Source organism: Rattus norvegicus, chromosome 20 (assembly GCF_021556685.1).
Source record: "Rattus norvegicus strain SHRSP/BbbUtx chromosome 20, alternate assembly SHRSP_T2T, whole genome shotgun sequence".
In the NCBI taxonomy this organism is placed as follows: Eukaryota; Metazoa; Chordata; class Mammalia; order Rodentia; family Muridae; genus Rattus; species Rattus norvegicus.
The window spans coordinates 30,375,794-30,398,303 of NC_141553.1; the positions used below are offsets into that span (position 1 = coordinate 30,375,794).

At 49.9% G+C, this 22,510-nt stretch overlaps 1 protein-coding gene across 7 annotated transcripts in view; it reads right to left on the reverse strand.

Annotated features, from left to right (window-relative positions):
• Positions 1-6,314: 6,314 nt before the first annotated feature.
• Pald1 (phosphatase domain containing, paladin 1) overlaps positions 6,315-22,510 on the reverse strand; it is a 64,904-nt gene continuing 48,708 nt past the window's right edge. For 6 of the 7 annotated variants that reach the window (XR_015644664.1, XR_015644665.1, XM_087597213.1 and 3 more), the window contains 2 exons: positions 10,092-10,247; positions 6,591-8,106 (listed from right to left, as the gene is read on the reverse strand). Coding sequence is in view for 5 of the 7 variants with exons in the window: in XM_087597213.1 (XP_087453339.1) it covers positions 7,954-8,106; positions 10,092-10,247 (309 nt within the window). In the remaining 2 variants the exon portion in view is untranslated. Of the gene's footprint in view, positions 8,107-10,091; positions 10,248-22,510 lie in introns of all 7 variants that reach the window. The other variant, NM_001034128.2, reaches the window with a different exon arrangement.

The following is a 22,510-nucleotide window of genomic DNA, read 5'->3' on the forward strand; positions in this document are numbered from 1 at the left end:
GGTTCGGTCCCCAGCTCCAAAAAAAAGAAAAAAAAAAAAACATAGACATTGGCGCAGATGGCTCAGCGGTTAAGAGCACTGACTGCCCTTCCAGAGGCCCTGAGTTCAATTCCCAGCAACCACATGGTGGCTCACAACCATCTGCAATGGGATCCGATTGTATAATGTGTGTCATGGGATTCTGGTGTGTCTGAAGACAGCTACAGTGTGTACTTATACACATAAAATAAATGAATACATCTTAAAAAATAGACATAAGGGCTGGAGAGATGGCTCAGCGGTTAAGAGCTCCGACTGCTCTTCCAGAGGTCCTGAGTTCAATTCCCAGCAACCACATGGTGGCTCACAACCATCTGTAAAGAGATCTGATGCCCTCTTCTGATGTATCTGAAGACAGCTACAGTGTACTTATACATATTAAATGAATAAACCTTTAAAAAAAATGACATAAAACTTCTAAATAGAATAAAACATTAAAACACCAAGTATCATAACAATGATCGACACTGAAAACCCTGTTCATGTATATTCCAATATAACCACATTAAAAGAAAACTAGGTATGATGGCCCATGCCTGTAATCCCAGCGTTTGGGAAATGGTGGCAAGGGGTTCAAGAGCCCAAGGCCAGCTTCAACTTCATAGCAAGTTCAAGGCCAGCCTGGGACACATGAGAACTTATCCCAAAAGAAAGGAAGGAAGTTGTGTTGGGGGTGGGGGCAAAAAGCAAGAAGAAAAATGAGAACTTGAAAAAAAAAAAAAAAAAACAAAAAAAAAAAAACCACTCGCAGGACATGCTGAGATACCCCTTTCATCTTGCACAGGGAAACTGAGGTCTGAAGAACGTGAGCCCAAGAACAGCCTGGGGGCTACTGTGGAGTTTAATTAAGGCCATCTCGAAACCCAAAATCAAAACAGAATAGAAACATGGCTCAGTTTGCCTAGCATAAGTAATGGATACCGGGGATCAAGACACAAAGATGGAAACTGGGCGACTCCCTAAGCATCAGTTCGAATGGCGGATACATAAATACAAGAGAGAAGGTCCCATTCTCGATAGCACTCTGGGAAAGTTACAAAGACAAAATAAGAGCCCTTGGTTTTAGGCTCTGTTGTTGCTGTTTCCTTATCAGACTGACAGCAATTAAAGACGATGGCCTTGGCTCCCGGTCTGCGAGTAGGGAAGCAGCGCTTCCTAAGTGGCTGGTGCAGGACAGGGCCCAGAGACTTGCGCCAATGAGCCCAGAGCAAGCATGACGTCACTTCCGGGTAGGAGAGTGGTTGGGCCAGCTCAGGTGTGTTCACTGTGGCTGCAGTGGGAGGAGGCAAGAATCTACTGAGCGGCAGTACAAAGGACACTGCATCAGTATGGCTCTGAATAAAAAAAGCAAAGCACCTTGGGTGTGAAGGGCACCACTTGAAAATACATAGGGTTTCAACCAGCATCTGGTCAGAATCTCAGGAACCAGACGGGGGCTTTTCTAAGTTAGTTCCCCCTCAGTTCTCATCCTGTCACCCCAGCTTACCACAGGGTTTAAAATCTCTTTTTTCCTTCTTTAGTGTAAAGTCTCACTATGTACCCCAAACTCCTGATCTTCCTCTCTCTGCTTCTGGAGTTCTGGTATTACTGATTTGTTTTGTCTTATTTGGTGCTGGAATTCCTAAATACTGCAAATACTACACTGAACTGCATCCCCAGTCCCTGACAAGAACATTTTTTTAAGATTTATTTATTTATTTATGTATTTATATATCTAATGTATGTGAGTACACTGTTTCAGACACACCAGAAGAGGGCATCGGATTCCATTACAGATGGTTGTGAGGCACCGTGTGGTTGCTGGGAACTGAACTCAGGACCTCTGGAAGGGCAGTCAGTGCTCTTTTTTTCTTTCTTTCTTTTTTTTTTTTTTTTTTTTTTTCGGAGCTGGGGACCGAACCCAGGGCCTTGCGCTCGCTAGGCAAGCGCTCTACCGCTGAGCTAAATCCCCAAGCCCGCAGTCAGTGCTCTTAACCACTGAGCCATCTCTCCAGCCCCAAGAACATTTTTTTTAAAGATTTATTTTGTGTATAGTGTTGTATGCGTGTATGCATATATAACCAGAAGAGGGCAGCAGATCCCATTACAGATAGCTGTGAGCCACATGTGGGTGCTGGGAATTGAACTCAGGACCTCTGGAAGGGCAGCCAGTGCTCTTAACCACTGAGCCACCTCTCTAAACCCTGGCAAGAATTACAAACACCACTCACTGCTGTTGAGATTGTTCAGAGGCCATTGCTGAAGGGGGGTCAGCAACGAAGATGGTTATGGAAGTCCCTGAAAGTAGGCATCCACTTATCTGATAAGTAAACCAGAGTTGGCACTGCCCACTTGGCATTTGACAACCTGGTTGTAAACCCGGACTGCTAAAGGGCTCTCCAGGGTCCCTGCCCTGCCACAAGATAACCATTCCCTGCCCCTTGGGGGTCGACGGGAGTGCTGGTTCCTCACTTGAGATTGGGGGGAGGGGCTCCAGCTGACTGCATGATAATATATGAAGTTGGACGCCCACCAAGCAGTCACCTTGGTAGCAAGAGCGCGGCAGACATTCAGAGGTGCTGAATCAGCAGAAGGATGTCACTCTGGCTCTCAGAGCCGCAACAAGGTCAGGGAGGGGGCCCGGGGTGAGATGCTACTCTGGCACCTTCATGGAGAGAGGAAAGGGGGAGCCACATGCTGTTGTCTTAGCTCAGGCCACAGTTCAGCTTGTGTGATAGATAGGTGGCCCAGCCAGGAGACAGAGGTAGCCCAGCTGCATATATCCTCTCAGAGCAGCCCATGGTGGACAGAGCTGGATAGGAAAGGGCAGGAGCTTGAACCAGGCCTAGGGTTGCAGGGAGGATGATCACACAGGTCACTGGCTCCGCATGGCAGATTGTCCTTGGAGATTAACAGCACCCTGGCAGGACAGAAGAAGCTTCAAGCTCCCTGACACCTTCTAGACCATACTCCCATCACCCCAAGGTCCTGCTACTCAGCTCCCAGAGTCCCCCTCCTGGCCACACTTTGGATAATCTTCTTTGGACTTAAGCTAACGGGAGCCTTTCCTCGGAGACTCAATTCAGCAGGTTCTAATTATTGTCCCCATAAAAGATAGTCTGGGAGGGACTGTTTATAAGGCTGTTTCAAGGACTGGGTTTTTGTTTGTTTTCTGGTGCTTCTGGGGAATTAAAGCTGGGTCCTCAAGGGGTTAGGCAAGAGCATACCGTGTATAGGATTTTTAACTTTAAAGATTAACTCCATTTAAGATATCTCTCTCCCTAGGCTTGTGCCCCCATTGGAATATGTATCCACAAGACATTGAACAGTCTGGTGGTACATACCTGTCATCCTAACACTCGGGAGGGAAAGGGAAGGGAATCTGCTGAAGGCTATCCTGGGCTAAAAAGCATTTAAAACAAATTTTAAAAACCTCAGCAAACGAATCGATGATGCCCCACCCCAATACCCAAGAACAAAGGATTTTGAGAAGTTAGTAACTAGCTACACAACAAAAAATTTAGTCACAAAGGTGCTGAGGAAAGGACATGTAAATGAGGAAACCATAAAACTTTCTGGGTTCTGAGATTCTGAGAGGGCTCATTGGGTTAAAGTGCTTGCTGCCAAGCCTGGGGACCTGAGTTCAAGCCTAGGACTCGCATTATGGAAGGTGAGAACTAATTTCTAAGTTACCCTTGTTGACCACATACGTGCTGTGTAGCACATGGACACCCACATACTTCCCCCCCCACACACACACGAAGATAAAAGATTTTTAAAAATCATCTTTTAAAAACCATAGAAAAGTTGGGCATAGTCTCATGGGCACCTGTAAAACCAGCACAGAAGGGGATGGGCAGGGACAAGAGAATCATGGGGGCTGGCTTGCTGCCCCGCCTACTTTGAGTCAAGCTCCAGATTCAGCAAGAGACCCTGCTTCATAAGAACAGGTACACGTACACACACGCATCTTCATACATGTGCACACAGCTCAAATGCATCTGTTGTAGGCAGGGTTTCTATCGCTGTGCTAAAACAACATGATCAAAAGCCATCTGGGGAGGAAAGGGTTTATAAATAAGCTTGGTAAGACTGTTTTCCAGTTCATCATCTGGAGAACTCAGGTCAGGATCTTGAAGCAGGAACCTGGAGGCAGGAACGGATACAGAGGCCATGGAAGGTTCTGCTTGATGACTTGCTTCCCATGTTACCTCAGTGTGTGCTCTTACTGGCCACCAGCCCAGCGTGAGATCACCCACAGTAAGCTGGGCCCTCCCACAGTAATCATCAATGGAGAAGACGTACCCCAGGCTGCCCCTCAGGCCAACCTAGTGTGGAATTGTCCTTACTTGAGGTTCCCTCTTCCAATGACTCTAGCTTGTGGCACAAAACTAGCCAGCACAAGATCCACTCATACAGAAAGAATGTTAGGGCGAGCCTTATGACAAAGAAGAGTTGGAGGTTTTATTACAGACTTCAAGAAAGAAAGGCGCTCAGGGAGGGAATAAGAACATATTGAGAGCAAAGATGTGGCTTCTCCAAGAGAGACTCACCAGAAGTGAGACATGCCCAAGGCTCTACAAGGGAGGGTCTCAACTCCCTGTCGCAACGTGAGCCATATGGACCTCGATGATTCAGGTTTATGCCTCCAAAGGTTGATAAGTCTCTACCCCACTCCCCTTTTCTCTGACATTTGTTTCAGGATGTGTATGTGGGTCAGCAGATAAGTAAATGGGAAACTGGTCACTATCACAGGCCACTTAAGGAGCCTTAAAGTCAAACCTGATTGTAAGTGTCGGCCATGGGCAGGGTTGCTGACTGTTGATGAAGGTATGGAGGGCTAATTGGACATTCACCTGTGGTTTCAGACGCTCCTCACAACCATCTGAAGGCAGTTCTGCCACAATTGCATGTGTTCTTGGGGCTGTGGGGGAATCCATCTAAGCAGCTGTGGGGAAGCCAACCTTCATGCTGGGGTGAAACTTTCCAATGAAGCTGCTTTGCAGGGATCTGAGGTTACTCTTTATCCTGTAGGCAACCCTTCATCTCCTGTGCACTGTTAATTAACCAAATACAGTTTGAGGGTTGTTTAAGAAGAAGAGATGTCGGTCCCCAGCTCCGAAAAAAAGAACCAAAAAAAAAAAAAAAAGAAGAAGAAGAGATGTAGGGATGGGGATGGAGAGATGGCTCAGTGGTTAAGAGCGCTGACTGCTCTTCCAGAGGTCCTGAGTTCAAATCCCAGCAACCACCTGGTGGCTCACAACCATCTGTAATGGGATCTGATGCCATCCTTTTGTATGGCTGCAGTGTACTTATATAAAAATAAATAAGGGGCTGGGGATTTAGCTCAGTGGTAGAGCGCTTGCCTAGGAAGCGCAAGGCCCTGGGTTCGATCCCCAGCTCCGAAAAAAAGAACCAAAAAATAAATAAATAAATAAATAAAATTAAACAAAATCTTTAACAAAAAGAAAGGGATATGGTCCAGATGTGGAAGCCACTCGCCTTGACTGAGTTAGAAGCCGAGAAGGTGAGAATGAACGGGAAGTGAGGCTGCTCCCAGCAGGACCCTTCCTCCAGTGGTGGGTGCACATCTGCAAGCTTCAGCCACAGCATCACCCACTAGGGACAAAGTGTTCAAACACACAGGCCAATGGAGGACGTTTGACATCCAAACCAAAATGGTATAAATGCGAAGGGGATGAGATTGGGGCTTGGGGGGCACTGGGCAGGGCTCAGGGTGTCTGCAGAGGAGGAGCAGCTGAGGCCTGTCCTCCCGCAGCCCTAACTGCACTCTGCCTTTCCTTCTCAAAAGCTGTAATAAAATCTTCAGCTCTGCTCCAGCACAAAGCTAGACAGGGGACACTCACTTTCTCTCTCTCTCTCTCTCTCTCTCTCTCTCTCTCTCTCTCTCTCTCTCTCTTTCTGTGTGTGTGTGTGTGTGTGTGTGTGTGTGTGTGTGTGTGTGTGTAGATGCTGTGATTAGTTTTATGTCAACTTGACAGATGCTAGAGGAATTTGGGGAGAAGGAACCTTAAGTGAGGAAACACCCCACGCCCACTCCACTAGATTGGCTTGAGGCGTGAGGGCTAGCCTCTGGTATGTTCTCTTTTTGTCTTTTTTTTACTTAATTATATTTTTAAGGGTTTATTTATTTATCTTATGTATGTGAGTACACTGTAGAAGAGACACACCAGAAGAGGGCATCAGATCCCATTACAGATGGTTGTGAGCCACCATGTGGTTGCTGGGAATTGAACTCAGGTCCTCTGGAAGAGCAGTCAGTGCTCTTAACCACTGAGCTATCTCTCCAGCCCTGGTGCGTTCTCTTGACTGACAGTAGACGGTGTTTATTCAAGCAGGGGTCAGCACGGCTACCTCAGTATAAGATGGTAGGCTGTGACTGATGACAAGGAGGAAGTGACATCTGGAACACCCGCAGCCTCCAAACATCACGGGTGCTGGTAACAAGGACATTCCGTTCGCCTGCATCCACCCTTACTCTGGGAGACACATTTATCCACCTGGCTTCCATGTCTGTCTCATACTAAAGACCAATCAGCAACGCAGCACACTCATGTTTACACTGTTTTTAATGCCAAAAGCTCTGTACAAAAAAAAAAAAAAACAAAAACCCAAAAAACATAAAGGATTCCTCACAACACCCCTGTGAGGTAGGTAGGCAAGTATTATTCTCCAATTTTACAGACGGGGAAACTGAGGCAGGGGGGTAAAGTGATCTGCCACTGGTCCCAGCATATCTCCAAGTCAGTGTCAGTCACGAGAGTATGAAGGGTCTCTCTGGTCTCTGACTCCTTGGCTAGACCTTTTCAGAAAAGAACTGACTTGCACAAAGCAGGCACCAGCAAACCTGAGAAGCCGTGAGCAGACATACAGCAGCTTGCAAAAGAATTCAGCTGAGAGGCTGGAAACAACTTTGGCCTCTTCAAAAAGCACAGCCAGCAGCTGACAGACAGGTACTCCATCTCCCTAAAGGACTGGAACCCAGAGATTCAACCCTGTCCTTCAGGGAGTAAGACAGGTAGGTAGCCAGCCTCCCAGGTGTCCAACCACTAGTCGTGGCAAACTTCAGTCCCAGAGGCTCACCATAGAGGCACAGCTCTCTATGCCCCTCTTCCTACTGTGTAAACAAAGCTGTTAGTAACTCAGCGGTGTCCCAAGTGTCCCAGTGAAAGAAGCCCAGGGATCCTGGCAGGGGTGGCCTGGACCCTAAGGCCTGACGAGCCACCACGGCCTGAGTCCACGAGAATCTCTTCCAAGAGTCACCTTGATCCTGCTAACAGGTTCCAACACATGATCACGCCTCTTCACTGTCTCAATGGTGTCTGTGAGTTCTTTCCCCACACTGAGATCGTCTCCCTGGTTTCTAAACTCCCTGGACACATCTGCCAGCTTAGGTGAAGGAACTGGGGAAAGTCTTCCAGGCCCGCGACACTCACGAACCAGAAGAAACCAAGCAGAGCTGCCTTTAACACGGACCTGACCGGCTCACCATCCTCCTCACCTACCTCAGACAGCTCCTTGATCTGAAAGACTGAGAGACAAGAGCAAGCCAGCCAGAGGAAGGAAGTGAACATACAAACACGACCAGCCCACTGCCAACTCAGGCAGTGAAAAGGGGACGGAGGTGGTGACTGACTGTTTGGGGAGCGAGCTCCCTGAAAGCTGTTTGCTGTTTGCCAGCTGGTCTGTGAGGTACAGGCAGAGGCCATTACACACCCAGAGGGTTGACAGAAAATGGTGGCGTCATCTACACATCCTACAAAAAACAAAAAAAAAACCCAAACAAACAAAAAAAAACCCTCTTTCCAAAGGCTCTCAGCCCCTCAAGTCTCACCAGGAAGCTGGCAAGTGTCCATCTGAAGCAATGAGACCCTCAGGTCCCCCAACCTGTCTAGCAAGGAGCAAGGAGGAGGCCTAAAGGAAGTCCCCAGCATCATAGGGCTCTGGGTCTTGGCTCTGCTCTTGCCACCGGTAACGGAGTCTTGACAGGGGCTGGTCCTCCATGCTCTCCAGCTCAGGGAACCCCAGCTGGTTGAGGATCTCATAGATGCCAGCTTTGGTTGCCACCTGGAAAGGGCAGAGATAGGGCAGAGCTTCAGGGGTGGAGGTCTCATCAGGCCTACTGTCCTCAAACCACTTCCCCTTGCTGAGCTCTGAGGCATTTGGGAGGGTCTGGGGCCCAGAGCTGTCCTCAGCGAGATCAGCAGCTCCGACAAACCTGCATGTCCATCTACAACCACCTTGCTCCAGGGTCCCTGACAGGCCTCGCTCCTCGTACTGCATGGAACTGCTGTGCAAATACACGGGGCCCTGGGCATGCCTGGGAGGACTCGGCGGCACTGGCCTGGCCAATCCAGCAAACCACATTTGAGCAGGGAGGTTGCCGAGGCAGTATGGATGGCAGAGCCAACGGTAGCCCTTCCCTTTGGCTAGGAGCTCAACCCAAGGAGTTTGGTTTTTCTCTGCTCTGGATCCTCAACGTGGAGCTGGTAACCCAGTAGCCTGGGACTTGGCCCCAAGCTCCAACCATCCCCTACACCTTACTAGGAACAATTCCACCTGGAAAAAAAGAGATAATGTTGTCCTTGCTGTCCCCAGGCACGATCACCCTGCCTCTGTCTGTCCCAGGAGAGGGACTGAAGTCCCGAGTTAGAGGTCCCCAGCACCTCTCCCTTGAGGAGAGTCCTAGAAGCAGCTATGGAGCATTACAAGCGTGCCCCCAACCCTGGTTCTCCCTGAGTCCCACAATCTAAGCAGAACTCAAGAAGAAAATGTCCTTGTCCCTAGGCTGGGTATGTAGCTGTTAGTTTGCCTGGCAAGCACAATGGCCTTGAGTTTGAGCCCCAGTAACATAAACCAACTGGGCAAGGCAGCAAGTCCCTGTAATCCCAGCAAAGTGGAAGCAGGAAGATCAGAAGTCACCCTCTGCTACATAGTGACTTTGAGGCCAGCCTGGGCTACATGACACTCTTCCTGCATTCCACCCCAGGGTACATAGAGGAAGCTAAGTCTGGGCCTGCTCACCAGAGTGGTCTCAATAGAGCCCTCGTCACATCTTCTGACTCCACACTCACCCTCAAGCACAAAGATTCACTTCACATGTTTCCTCACACTGACATCTGAGACCAGCGCCAAGGCACATCCTCAGCAGCCTGCTTTCCTGCCTCCCTGGTTCTGCCCACTGCAGTTCTGAACATGCCTCCATCCAGTCCTGAGCCTTTGCACCTACTCTATACCCACTGGGGCTGAGTTCCCTGGCTCCAGCCCCCACCCACTCACATCCTGGTAGCTAATTATGGACCTGAAATCATATTACAACAGATGGACTGTGAGGTCAGCAGCTTCCTGGCTGAGGGGTAATTACAGGCTACTTTCCTGAGAGGAAAAAGACCTTTCTCTTGACTGGCAGGTTCTAGGTTGGGTTGGAAGTCCAAGCAAAGAAGAATCACAGAGGTCCCAAGAAAAGAGAAGCAACAACCAGTTTCTATGTAAAGAAGTCCCTGAACCTCTGCACAGATTGCTTACCTAAAACATACCTGGCTCTTGACAGGTATGGCAGAGGCATTACACATGTATCACAGAGTCACCACCACCTTCTCATTTGACACCAACACCTTTGATACTATTCTACTGCTTATAAGGCTGGCCACCTTGTCCATATCTAAAGTCGTGGTTGGAAGGACATAGGATCATGACAAACAACCTTGCCCTTCATAGGGGACAGATGGGAGTTGAATAAAAATAACAGACCAAAGTGTCCAGGTAGGTATCCAGGCAGTGCAGGCCATGAGACACACAGAGCAAGCTCTTACAGGTGTCCATCTCACCCCCATCTCTCCCACCCCCATCATTCATTTATTCAGCTGCCATAAGCTGTCTAACTAGTGAGACACTAGGCAAGGAACATAATAGCTAAGTGGGAAAGGAAAGTAGGGGATTCCATATGGGAGCCTGTCATCTTGGACTTAGCATACTCAGTGACCAGGGAAAAGATACAGCTGGCCTTATGAGCTCACCACCCCAGGCCTGTCAGTCTCAGCATCCTTTCTCACCTCCCGCATCCAGGTGCTGAAAGGCCTCTGCCAGGAGCTGGCTTTCTCCAGGCGAAGGTAGGCATTAAAGAGGATCAGGTAGATGTACCGTTCCAGGTACTGCAGACTCCTCAGCTGTAACCTCTGAGCCTCCTGTGCTTCTTTGGTGGCCTTTGCCTGGAGGACAAGGAGGATGGTATCATCAGGGAGATCCATTGTTTAACACAAACATACTCACTCGCAGCCTGAGCATCCAAGCAGAGTGATTTCAGAGGCAGGGCCTGGGGTATTGCCTGGCCTAGACACAGAGGAGACCCACAGGGCCCCCAGTTCCTGAGGGCATGGGGGTCTCAAACCCACTTCCTACAGAGAAGAAAGGCCTCTACTTCCTCTCTGAAGACAATGCTGCTCCAAAGCCAGGCTGTCTGCTGGAAAACTAGGGGCATCTGAGGTATAGAGGGTGAGATGCCCAGCTCATGGTCCTCTAGAAAGAAGCCTGTTGCCAATTCCTAACAACATAATCCCCAGTCTCCTAGGACTGTCTCCTCTCTCCCAGTACCCCTAGCATTCCTCTGAAGGCATATGAGGATCTGATCATGGTCTGGCAGGGGACCAGTGACATAGAGCTCTGACTTGAGACAGCCTCTACAATCTCCTCCTCAGCCCAGCTCCTTTCTGACTAGAAAGGGAGAAAGCCCATCTTGGTATCTGACCCAACCTGCCCACTCTCTGCCTTCCTTGCCTGTTTCTCCATAGTCCTGGATCTGAGGTGGCAAGGATGGACACTTAGTCCACCCAAGTTTGGGGACCAATAAGAGAGAAGACAAGGCCTGGGTGGAGCTTGAGCCCATCAGTCCCAGGCCTGTCAGTCTCGGCATCCTTTCTCACCAGAGCTCCCCCTGGGCATCTTCTCTGGAAATGGTACCACACTAGGTCACATGCCAGAGAATAGAAGATGGCAAAGCTGATAAGTGGGAAGCTCCCTAGGGAAGACGGGAGGAGTGGGAAGCAAGGACCTCGTGGACTTGACAGTGAGAATGTGCACACACTTGGGACAGCAATGAGGACAAATGTATGAGGGAGCTGTGGCCTGCTAGCCTGGGAGAAAGAAGGATGTCATGAATGTCACCTTAAAATGCAAGTGCCTGGGTTCACCTCAGAGCAGCCAATGAGGGTCTCAGAGGGTTGGGGTGTGGGTGGGTGCAGGCAATGGGATTACTCAGAGCCAAAGCTGGGCACCGTGGGATGCAGCATTGGAAGTCATTGAAGGTTTGGTAGTGAGAGCAGCCTGTTGGAGGAAGATGCCGCAGGAGATCCGTGTTTCAAGAGAAAGGGGACTTTAGGAGGAAATGCTTGCAAGGTTCTCCAGGGCAGGGAAACATGCCAGGGACACTCACAGGATCTGGACCCTCAGCCAGCCTCTCCTGTAGGGTGGTCTGCCTCCATATCCGGGTATCTTCCTCTACCGACCATGGATGTGCTGCCCACACCCAGACCTGAACTATCTCACCTCACCACCCTCACCACCCTCACCACCCTCAGGCCTCCACCCAGATCCAGAAAAATAGTGTGGCACAGGGGAGTGGGGGTTTGGGAGGAAGAGCCTTCAAGTGAAGGCACTATCCGGGGAAGGGCACAGTGAGCCCCAAGGAGCCAGAGAGAGCTGCTCTCCCAACAGCTGGGCTGCAGATGGAAGCCCTTCCATGAACACACACGGTGCTGGTCTACATACTCAGAAAACTCCAGGGTCGCCCCACCCCAGACGTGACATGGCCCAGAGCCTAAAACTCACAGTTGGAGAGATCCTGAACAGCGCCAATTCGGTTTTGAGGCAACAGCAGGCTGTGCCAGAAAGGGCTTGGGGACAGGGACAGCACTCTAACTCCCTGGGAGACAGCCAGACGCACAAGCTGGCTGCGGTTCTGCTGTTAGCCTCTGAACCTCAACATTTCAAGGAACTGGTGAGAAGGCACTTATGAGCCACACAGCCCCAAGTACTGACTAAACAGGTCAGAAGCCACGAAGATGAGAGCTACCAACCCTGCCCTCTGGGAGGCTCCAGGGACTACCAAAAGCAGTGAGAGAAAGTGACCTTCAAGGTGGATAAGGAAGAAGAGGTAGTGGGCACCGGAGGTAGGCTGGAGTCAGGAGGTGGGTGTGTCCTCAGAGTTGGACAGTTGCATTAGAAACAAGGGAAGACAGGTGCTTAGTTTTGATTGGTACAACATGGAAATCACCTGGAAACGAGTCTCAGTGAGGAGCTGCCTAGATCAGGTTGCCCTGTGAGCATGCCCGTGAGGAAATGTCTTAGTTGGGTTCATGGTGGTGGGGAAGCCCACCCTGAATGTTAGCGGCACCACATCACAGGCTACGTCCTGAAATGCATGAGGAGAGCCAGCCCAGCCCTGCTGTAAATTAACGCATTCTCTCTGGTCTTGACTGTGCGTGGGACGGTACTGGTTGCTTTGAATTCCTGCAGCCTTGACTCCCTGAAGCGGTAGACTGTGTCCTGGAACCTCGAGCCACTTTTCTCCCTGAAGAGCCTTTGTTGGGTCTCTTATCATAGAAATAGGAAGAGAAGCTAAGGCATGGATGGACTCAGAGCCTGGGAGAAGCTAAGACAAGAGGGTCCTACAGACAGAGGGCCAGGGCTGCTGCCTGCAGGGACACTCGAGGACTGCATACTCTTTCAAGAATTAACATCAGGGGTTGAGGATTTAGCTCAGTGGTAGAGCGCTTGCCTAGCAAGCGCAAGGCCCTGGGTTCAGTCCTCAACTCCGGAAAAAAAAGAATTAACATCATGTGTTCAAAAAAAAATCAGGGGTTGGGGATTTAGCTCAGTGGTAGAGCGCTTGCCTAGGAAGCGCAAGGCCCTGGGTTCAGTCCCCAGCTCCAAAAAAAAGAACCAAAAAAAAACAAAAAAAAAAAAAATCAATTTTGCTTAGAAACTAGGCAGCGGATAAGAGGAAAAAGAAAAGAATATATATAAAAAAAATTTTAAATTTTATATATTAGTTATATAAATACACATTATTATATGTTACATATTTATATAGTCATTAATATTGATGCATATTATGTTAAAATATTTTAAATGTGCAATATATTAATATTGATAAGTTATATAACATAAATATATATAGCATATTAAAGTATATATAATTTAAAAATGGCCACATAGTGGCCACTTGGCCAGCACAGTGAGGTCCTACTGTCTCACAGGATACTGAGCTGGTCCGACTATAGGGTCAAGTAGCCCCCAAGCCTCAGCCTGCTTCTCCTCTCCTGTCTCCTTCTGGGCCTTGGAGTGTTTTCAGAAGGGCAGGAGTCACCCAGTGCTCCTTGGGAAAGCCATTTTAAACTGCTTCCACCAAGGTCCAGGGAGAAGTGGCCAGCTCTCACCTAGCTACAACCACACCACACCAGCACTGTCCCAAGACACCAGCAAGGATGACGAGGTCTGAGGCACATCCGGTGGGAGGCAGGAGGAGTCTTTCAAGGGTAGAATTATCTCTAAATTCAGACACTGTGTGAAGATTATGCCCACCAGTCCCAGAGGTCCCCATGGACACATCCTGCCTCTGACCACAGGGCTGTGATTTGAGACAATGGCCCATCTGCCTGTCACAATCCACTTTCCTTAAAAGCATCCCAGGCTGGCACAGTTCCGGGAGGGGCACCCAGCCACCTCCTGCATGTAGAAATAGCCAGGCTGTTTTTAAGTGGTCCAGTAGGCCAGGCTGCCATGAAGGTGACAAAGGCTTCCTGGGCCCTTGGGACTGAAACCTGAAATAGAAGGGGCCCAGGAGAGACACCGGAGCTGTGGGGACCTCAGGCTTCTCATGCCTCTGGCCCGTCTAGCATGGGTGTAGGCCTTGTTCTGTCAGTATGTCTGGAAGCTCTTTGCTGAGCTACCCAGTAGTAAACATGAGATTATCTAAGTCTCTGTGCCCTCACTGAAGGCCTTCCTCTGCGCCTGGCTACAGTCAGCTTGTCCCTCCAGGCTCAGGACAAACCCCACTCCCCACAGCTTGCTCTGGGCATCTAGGCCTCAAGATCCCCCCTCCCTTGGCCTCCTCTGCTCTCAAGTCTGGGCCTTTTCATTAAGACAGAGTTTCTGGGGGCTGGGGATTTAGCTCAGTGGTAGAGCGCTTACCTAGGAAGCTCAAGGCCCTGGGTTCAGTCCCCAGCTCCGAAAAAAAGAACCCCCCCCCCCAAAAAAAAAAAAAAAAAAAAAAAAGACAGAGTTTCTGTGTGCTTCACTGTGGTAGGCCAGGCCTTCCCCAAACAGCTATTAAGTCTGGGGGCGGGGTTTGACATCAGTTTTCTGCCTCTCTATCCCTCACTCCCACCCCCAAAAGACCTGCATTAGAGTTTGGGGTGCAGTGAGCAACTCTCTCCCAGGCAGTCTCCTCCTGAGGCAGTCTCCAGTAGCTTAGAAAATCTAGACTCTAGAAAGATGCTGGGACCCCCCCACCAACCTGCACCTACGCTTTCACATAAGTGCCTGCAGGACACTCCGGTGGTTATCTCAGGTACCCCAACATTCATCACCCAAACAGTTTCCTGAGAGCACCATCCCCAAACTGCTAGACCTACAAGTGTGTCATCTGAGCGACAACCAAGCTATGGGAGCTAAACTCTGGATCCACGTTCAATTAGGAAATCCTACTGGCGCCCCTTCAACACGTTTCCAGAGGCTCCCTTCCCCTCATCAAGTGCTCCCAGCCACCCCACACCAGTGAAAGTCCCTGCCTGGCCTACCTCCATGCTCCAGGGTCCTTTCCTTCATTAGAGAAGAACAGCTTGTCCTGGAGGACTAGTCCCAGTGGACTAAGCCAGTGTGGACAGCAAACAGGCAGATTTCCCAATTCATGCAAATATTTATTCCACCTGCTATCCACCTCCTACTCACTGTATAAGGCACTGCAGACCCCCGCTGTGTCTGGCACAGTCCTGGGAGCTGGGCTGTAGAAACGGGCCTATGCAATGAACATGAGTGCTAGCTGCTCCCAAGAGTGGCGGGTCTCAGTGAGATGATACCAGGACCAGGGGATGCTGGAATTGACCCTGTGACCAGGTCAGACTCAGTAGGAAAGTCCCCTGTAGGGCCAAAAGGCTCCAGGCCAGCCAGCCAGAAGGGAAAGGAGGACTCAGCTGCTGTGGGGGAGGTGGGGGTAGGCAGCACCAATTCACTGAGTCCATCCTCAGGAAGGCATGAAGACCCTAAGGAAAGTGCCCTTCCTCCTGTCACATCTTATATGACAGTTTACAATGTTCCGAGGCTACTCTAATTGCAGTGGCTGAGCCCTGGAGACCCATTACCTGCTGGAATGAGGACTCTGGGGACAGCATTGGCTGTCAGAGGCTGAGAAAGACCAGCCAGGGGCTCAGCGCCTGAGGCAGCCGACCTTCAGCTTTTCTTAGGAAACAGCCTTAGTTCCTGGGGCGCTGAGCTCATCTTTCTGTCTCGGGCAGCTCTCGGGTTCTATAGGCCTATTCCACAGAATGACAAGCACACAGGAGCTATGGTGGCTTCCCCCATAGCCCATCCTCTTACTGTTACCATGAAATTGTCCCCCGTGTCCGCCACCCCGGAGGGAAAGGAATGTAAAAGGCCAAGTGGATGATAAAGCTCTGACCCTGCTTCCAGTCTACCACAGATCTCCCTCAGGCCTGTTTCTTCTTCAGTTAAATGAGTCTACTAGAACCTGCCCTGACTTCCTGTCCTCCTCACTGAGATCTGGAACAGACAGGCTTCTAAGTTCTCAGAGAGGCAAAGCGGTATGGTCTCCACAAAGCATTCTTCAGAAAGCAAAGGCGTCTGCAGCCAGCTTTGCCTCAGCTTGTTCTCAAACTCATTCTGCAAGGAAGAGAGAGGGTGCTACAGCCTGCTCTAAATACAGACGAGTAAGAGCGACTGCCGACAGCCAAAGCCAGGTTCCGAAAGTGCCTGCTGGCATTAATGTGTCTAACAGAGTGTCCTTAGACGTTTCTATCATAAATACTTTCCCCTTTCCAAGTCCAAAAGGAAACAATCGATTACCAGCTAGATCAACCTGGGGGCTGCTGGCCATGTTGGAATACCTCAGTAGGGCCCAGATTCCTCGTACTGCTCCCCGCTGCCTCATGTCCATGCCAACCCCACAAAGTGGCTCATGTCAAGAGACCATCTCTCCCATTCTACTTCTGTGTGAGGCAGGTAGGTATTTAAAAAATGTTTATTTGTGTGTTGGAATTGACCCTGTGACCTTTCTAAGTCTAATGCACCCTCTGCACCCTAGGATCCATTATATTATGCCAAGTCTAACATGTCAGCCTCGAGCAGTGTGGGCACACGTGAATGTGTACAGAGGTCAGGTCAGAGAGTCTATCATCTCCTTCCACCATGCAGGTCCAGGAGATAAAAGTCAAAATACCAGTCTTGGTAGCAAGCGAGCTTACTCACTGAGCCCTTAAGGCGGTTCTTAAAAAAATTCTGTGAGGGGTTGGGGATTTAGCTCAGTGGTAGAGCGCTTGCCTAGGAAGCACAAGGCCCTGGGTTCGGTCCCCAGCTCCGGAAAAAAAAAAAAAAAAAAAAAAAAAAAGCTAACAGAGAGACCTTGTCATGCGCGGACGGGGACACACACGCGCGCGCGCACACACACACACACAATGGCTGGGCTAGGTCTCTAAGGTCAGGAAACTAAGGCAAGTGGAGGTCGATGTGGATAAGCCAGAAGGACTTAGGTATTTCCACTTGGCATACTTCATACAACACCAATCACAGTGGTATTGTCCTCAGCCACCACCGTGAACTGCTCAGGAGCTGAGGCATTTGTGGGCCTCTCTTCACCTCGTTAGAACACAGCCTAGCACAACCTTCTCCTCGGTCTGACTCAGTGTCGGCACACACCAAGTGAGGCTAGCCTCAGACACAGCCCACTGAGTACTTAGAGCCTACACTGCCCCACCTGTGAGGAAAGTGTAGCGCACGTGTACAAAGGTCAGAATGAAGAAGCTAAAATGAAAGTCACTGCAGCCCAGCTCAGCAAACTCTGGGAGCCGCTCTGCACCCCTGGACCATTTATATTACACCACGTCTAACAAGCGAGCCTCGCACAAAATTCCTAGCTATCCATGGGGGGGGGGAAGGGGGGCGCACAGCGGCACACAGACCACTCCTTCCCACTTCTTCCCATGAGAGAGTAGTGACCTCCCATTTTCCTGCTTCTCTGTGGCCCTGGGGTCACTTTATTGCCAAAAGCAATCCCAATGCCAAATGCCAACCACATGTTCTTAACCCCTTCCGACTAATGTGTGAGTGGATTGCTGAAGCAGGCAGGGGGCTGGGAAAGACCAGCTCTGAAGGGTGAGGGGCAGAAGCCAAGTTGCCACACGCTGCTGGGATCTTTACAGCCTTGAGGTTGCGTTCTGCTGGGAGAACCTGAGATGGACAGAAGGTCGAGGGAAAACTTGAAGTGGGTAGAAAGCTGACTGGCACATTCCCAGGCAGTGAGTCTGATGGAGGAGGTACATCCCCCCCCCATGGAGCCCGGGCCCATGTCCTTCCGGAGTTGAGTAGCATCTCTGACCCCCACGAGGAGCCCACTGGCTTACTCGGTGCAAAGCTTGGCAGGCGCCGGCAGAGACCAGCTGCGGACCTCCACTTTAAAACCAGAAGGCAGGGGCTTGACTAAACCTTAAGATACTGAAGGTAAGACCCAACTGCCAGTTCCTAGGAGTCAGTTCATAGGGTGAGTTGGAAAAGAGATGGCCCCCATTCTAGAGCCGCAGCAAGCCTCCCCTAGGGCCATCTAGAGGTCGTGAGCTCAAATTCAACATAGACCAGAGAGGGGCATGAGTCCCATGCCCGCTCTGCCACAAACTCACTAGGGACTTCCTGCGGCCTGCCTTCCCATTCCATGGCCCACGGCCTTGTCTGTGACCACACACTGGACTCTGAGGGTGTTTTGAACTCTGAGCAATGTTAGAGGACACTGGTCCCAGAGATGGATCCTCAGGGCTCTCCCTTCTGCTGAGTGTTCAGGTCTGCTGCCTACAGCCATTTTGTTCCATGCCCTCTGCTTAGCTGATCCAACTGGAAGACAGGGAGCGATCGTATGGGCTGGACTGATTAACAGTAGCAGCTCCACAGGTGAGACCCCTACACGGAGTCTGTCAGCCAGGTGAAAATCTGCTCAGGCAAATATAGACTAGGGGCAGGAGATAGAAGCGCCAGTTACTGGGGAAGGTTCCCCCACCCTCACCTTTGACTTAGGTAAATTGTTTGGGCCAAATGGAATAGGCACCCAAAGACTGCCAACATCTATGTTGCCTCGTTCTCTGGGCCTTTTTGTATATCAGACCCAGAGTACAGAAAATGGTTTAGCCACCCTTCACTTCAGATAGATGTCTGGCTCTCAAATGGAGACCCTGATTGTGGGGGACAAGGTATGTACTTTTATGCTACATTAGGGCTGTAAAACATTAGCTCTCTCGGTAACTGGCCACAGCAGGGCCTCCTAGCATGAGAGTCACAGCACCTGTTAAGGGAGATGACAATTTCAAATGTTTAAGCCAACAACGGCTAATATAAGAGTTTGTTTAGCTACTCCCCTGGCCTCAGAGAAAGTGTTGAGTCAATGATTTGATTCACTGGATCAATTCTAGGGGGCGGGGTGTGTGCTGAGGTCTGACCCCCTCCATCCCCCATCCCCATCCTAGCTGTAGCCATTTTGCCCCATGCTTGCTGACAGCTTTTTCTTATTGTTGCTGTAACATGCCTGCCAGTCACTGAGACAGAGAAGTGACTTGACTCAGAGCAGGGTCATGCTGACCACATGTTATGTTCTGAATGTTCTGAGGTTTGTTAATCTTAAAGAAATCCCACAAAGCTTTACATGGGACCCATCAAGTTAAAGGTCAATATGAACCGTTATGTCTAAAATGGCCTGAGTCAGAGCTGACCATTGGGCTACACTTCCCGCACCTGCGTATGAGCTCATTGTGGCTTTTGAGGGGTTTCCCCCCATTTATAAGCCTGCCCTGAGAACACACTGGTACCAAATATTAGGCTCCCCAGTCCTTTTTACGGTCCTAATCTATCAGTCTTGAGGTGTGCGTTCAATAACTATTTTTGCTCAACTGGGTCAGTGTTCATATGCTTTGTGTGGAGTTCCTGAACCCCAACACTGAGCCCAGCCCTATGAGTATAACGGGTGAAGACTTCCAAACACTGCCCCCCAGGAGGAACATGATTCAGCCTGGAGATGAAGACATGAACGGTCAGAGGCAGAAAAATCATCTCCTTCAACATCTACACCCCGTCTTCCACCTGATGATCTCTTCTGGCTCCTCACCCCTTCCATGGAACTTGGCTCTCTGTAGCCGCTGGACAGAGCCGATCCCGCTGTCCACTCTGATCACAGGTGTTTCCACAGGGCAGCAACAGTGTGACTTTTCAGTCTGGAAATGCTCTGCAGAAACCCTGTACTCTCACCCATGTGTAGTTGACCGGAGCCCCTACTGCGCATGTGTAGTTGACTGGAGCCCCTACTGCGCATGTGTAGAGCTGGCCTCAGCTCTGGGCTTCTGAGCTGAGCATCTCGAACAGCTCAGGAGACATCTCAGTCCACTGTGATCTCAGGCAGAACAGAAGCCCAAGCCTTTCCACAACGAGACATGCAGAAGACCTTGGAGGAAGGAGACTGCCCTTCTTGCTAATGGAGGGAACATCCAAGTCTCCAAAAGCTGCTGTCCCCAAACCTCAGGGCCATGAGAAATCAGGAATGCAGATCTTCCCAGCACTGACCTTCTAGTAGAACAGACAGACTTTCTACTTCCTGGTCACTAACTAGCCCTTCTGTTATGAAATGTTAACAGTTCAGATGAGAGTTCAGACTAAAATTTCTACTTCTCTTCTTTAAAGATTTAGTTTTGTGTGTGTGTGTGTGTGTGTGTGTGTGTGTGTGTGTGTGTGTGTTCCAGCGTGTGCATGTGTGCTATGTGTGTGGGTACCACAGAGGACGGAAGGGGGATGAGATCCCCTGGCTCTCCTTACAGCTTCTGAGATAACAATAGTCTCTGTGGGTGGTTATGATGTGAGAGCAGACTGGGTTTGATTCCTCCCCCCCTGCTTCCCACGCACGCAATGGCAGCATACTGCCGAAGTCAGGACCTGCGCATGTGGCTTTGTTGTGGACTTACATGGCTTGCACAAAACCCCGGGTCCCATCCCTATAACTCAGGAGGTAGAGGCAGGAGCATCCAAACTTTAAGATCATCATTCAGATACACAACAAATTCCAAGCCAGCCCAGGATACAGAAAACCCTGAGTCAAAAATGAAAAGCAAGAACCAGTGCCATGGCCTCAGGCCTTTAATCCTAGGACTCAGGAGGCAGAGGCAGTGGATCTCTACGAGTTCAAGGCCGGGCTGGTTTACAGAGTGACTTCCAAGCCATCCAGAACTTCAAGAGTCCCTGTCTAAAAATAAAAGAAAATCTACAACACAAAAATAAGTACATTGTTCCATTATTATGAGACTCAACAGGAAACCTGGAGCTGCATGTGGCCGGGGACGGATTACCAAGGGTGTGAGGTTTCTGTCTGTGGTCCTGACCATGCTCTAACGTCCCCCACTGCAATGGCAACCGTGGACAAGTGTTCTCTAAACAGTCCATCGGGCAGTATGTGAATTGCATCTCCATAAGCTTGGCTGCAACAGAGCAAAGGCCTGGGGTGGCCCAGACCCCATGTTATTCCAGTTCTAAGCTGGCATCTTGGCACTGTGGAGCCTCTGGAAACTCTGGGTCGGTCCCAGCGATCTCCATTTTGGCAAACCCACAAGGGAATCTGAGGTACTGAGATGGGAGACCACTGGTCACTATAGATGGCCTTGACTACACCCTGGATGTACCCAGACAAAGTTTCAAAGCTGGATTCACACACACAGAGCAAACTGAGGTGGATTCTAGCAGGGACTCATGACCTCCTACTCTAAGGCACCTTTAAGGACTTGCCCTGGGGGGCTGGCGAGATCGCTCAGTGGTTAATAGCACCGGCTACTCCTTCAGAGGACACAGGTTCAATTTTCAACATGGCAGCTCGCAACTGTCTGTAACTCCAATTCCAGGAGACCTGACGCCCTCACACAGACATACGTGCAGGAAAACACCAGTGCACATAAAATAAATTATAAATATTAATTAAAACAGTTTATTTATTTAAATATATGTCTTTAAAAGAACTTGTCCTAGGGGCTGGGGAGATGGCTCAGATGGGAAGCTCACGAGTGTGAGGTCCCAAGTTTGAATCCCAGAACCTGGGTAGCTATAGTAGTGTTTGCCTGTAATTCCAGCATTCCTACAGTAAGATGCAGGGGTGGAGACAGGAGCATGTCTTGAAGCCCAGGGCCATCTAGCTAACAAAGGACCCATCTCAAAACAAGGTCAGTAACAGCATGTGCTGTAAAGGCAAGAGATCCAAGTTCAATCCCTAGCTCCCATTAAAGGTGGGAGGAGAGAACCTTGACCTCCACATGCTCTCTGTGACTCATATGCCCTCCCATCATACACACACTAATGTCAATAAAATTACTTAAAAAAATAAAACACACACACACACACACACACACACACCCCTAATTTATGGATTATCAATGAGGCCCTAGGTCTAACGGGAAAGTGATAGGAAGGAATTTACGCTAACTTAGCTCACCACTGTCACCTGGTGGCCACACTGATGAGTAAATGCATTTAGCTTCTGGCATCTGGGAGCTACTGCCCCTAAAATACAGCTCCGTTCCTCCTCCCCCATCCCTGCCACCTCACTCCTCAGGAGTAAAGCCATCCAATCTCACTTCTGGTGACAACACTGTGCTGCCAGGTGGCCTTTGGTGCTTTGAAACCCACTACGAACCTGTAGGCCTCCTGTCCTTTGCCCATGAAGCCCCTGAGGCCTGCAGTGACTCCTTGGGCTGTTTGAGGCCAACTTGGAGCTTCTCCCTGCAGTGCAGGTTCCCTATGCTTCCTGCTCTCTCTCTCTCTGTCTATCTCTCTGTCTCTCTATCTCTCCTCATAACACACATCCAGGAACAAGGATTGAGGGCCTGTGAATTTTGGAGTTGGGATGGAGAGAAGGAGGCTCTAACAGGGCCTGGACCATGTTCTCTGGAGCAGGTCTAAGCACTCTCTGGGCCTCCAGCTGCCAGAACCTAGAGGTCTCAGCTCTCACGCTCTGAACGGGGATTTCAAATGTGACAGTGGGCGTGTTTTATGCCAATTTGACTCAAACAATGTCACTTAAGAAGAGACAATGCCCCCACCAGATAGGCCCGTGGGCAAGACTGTGGTACAGTTTTTGGATGGATGACTGGTGTGGGAGGGCCCAGTCTACTGTGGGTGGTGACACCCCTGAAGAAGTGGCCCTGAGTTGTTATAAGAAAGCAGGCTGAGCAAG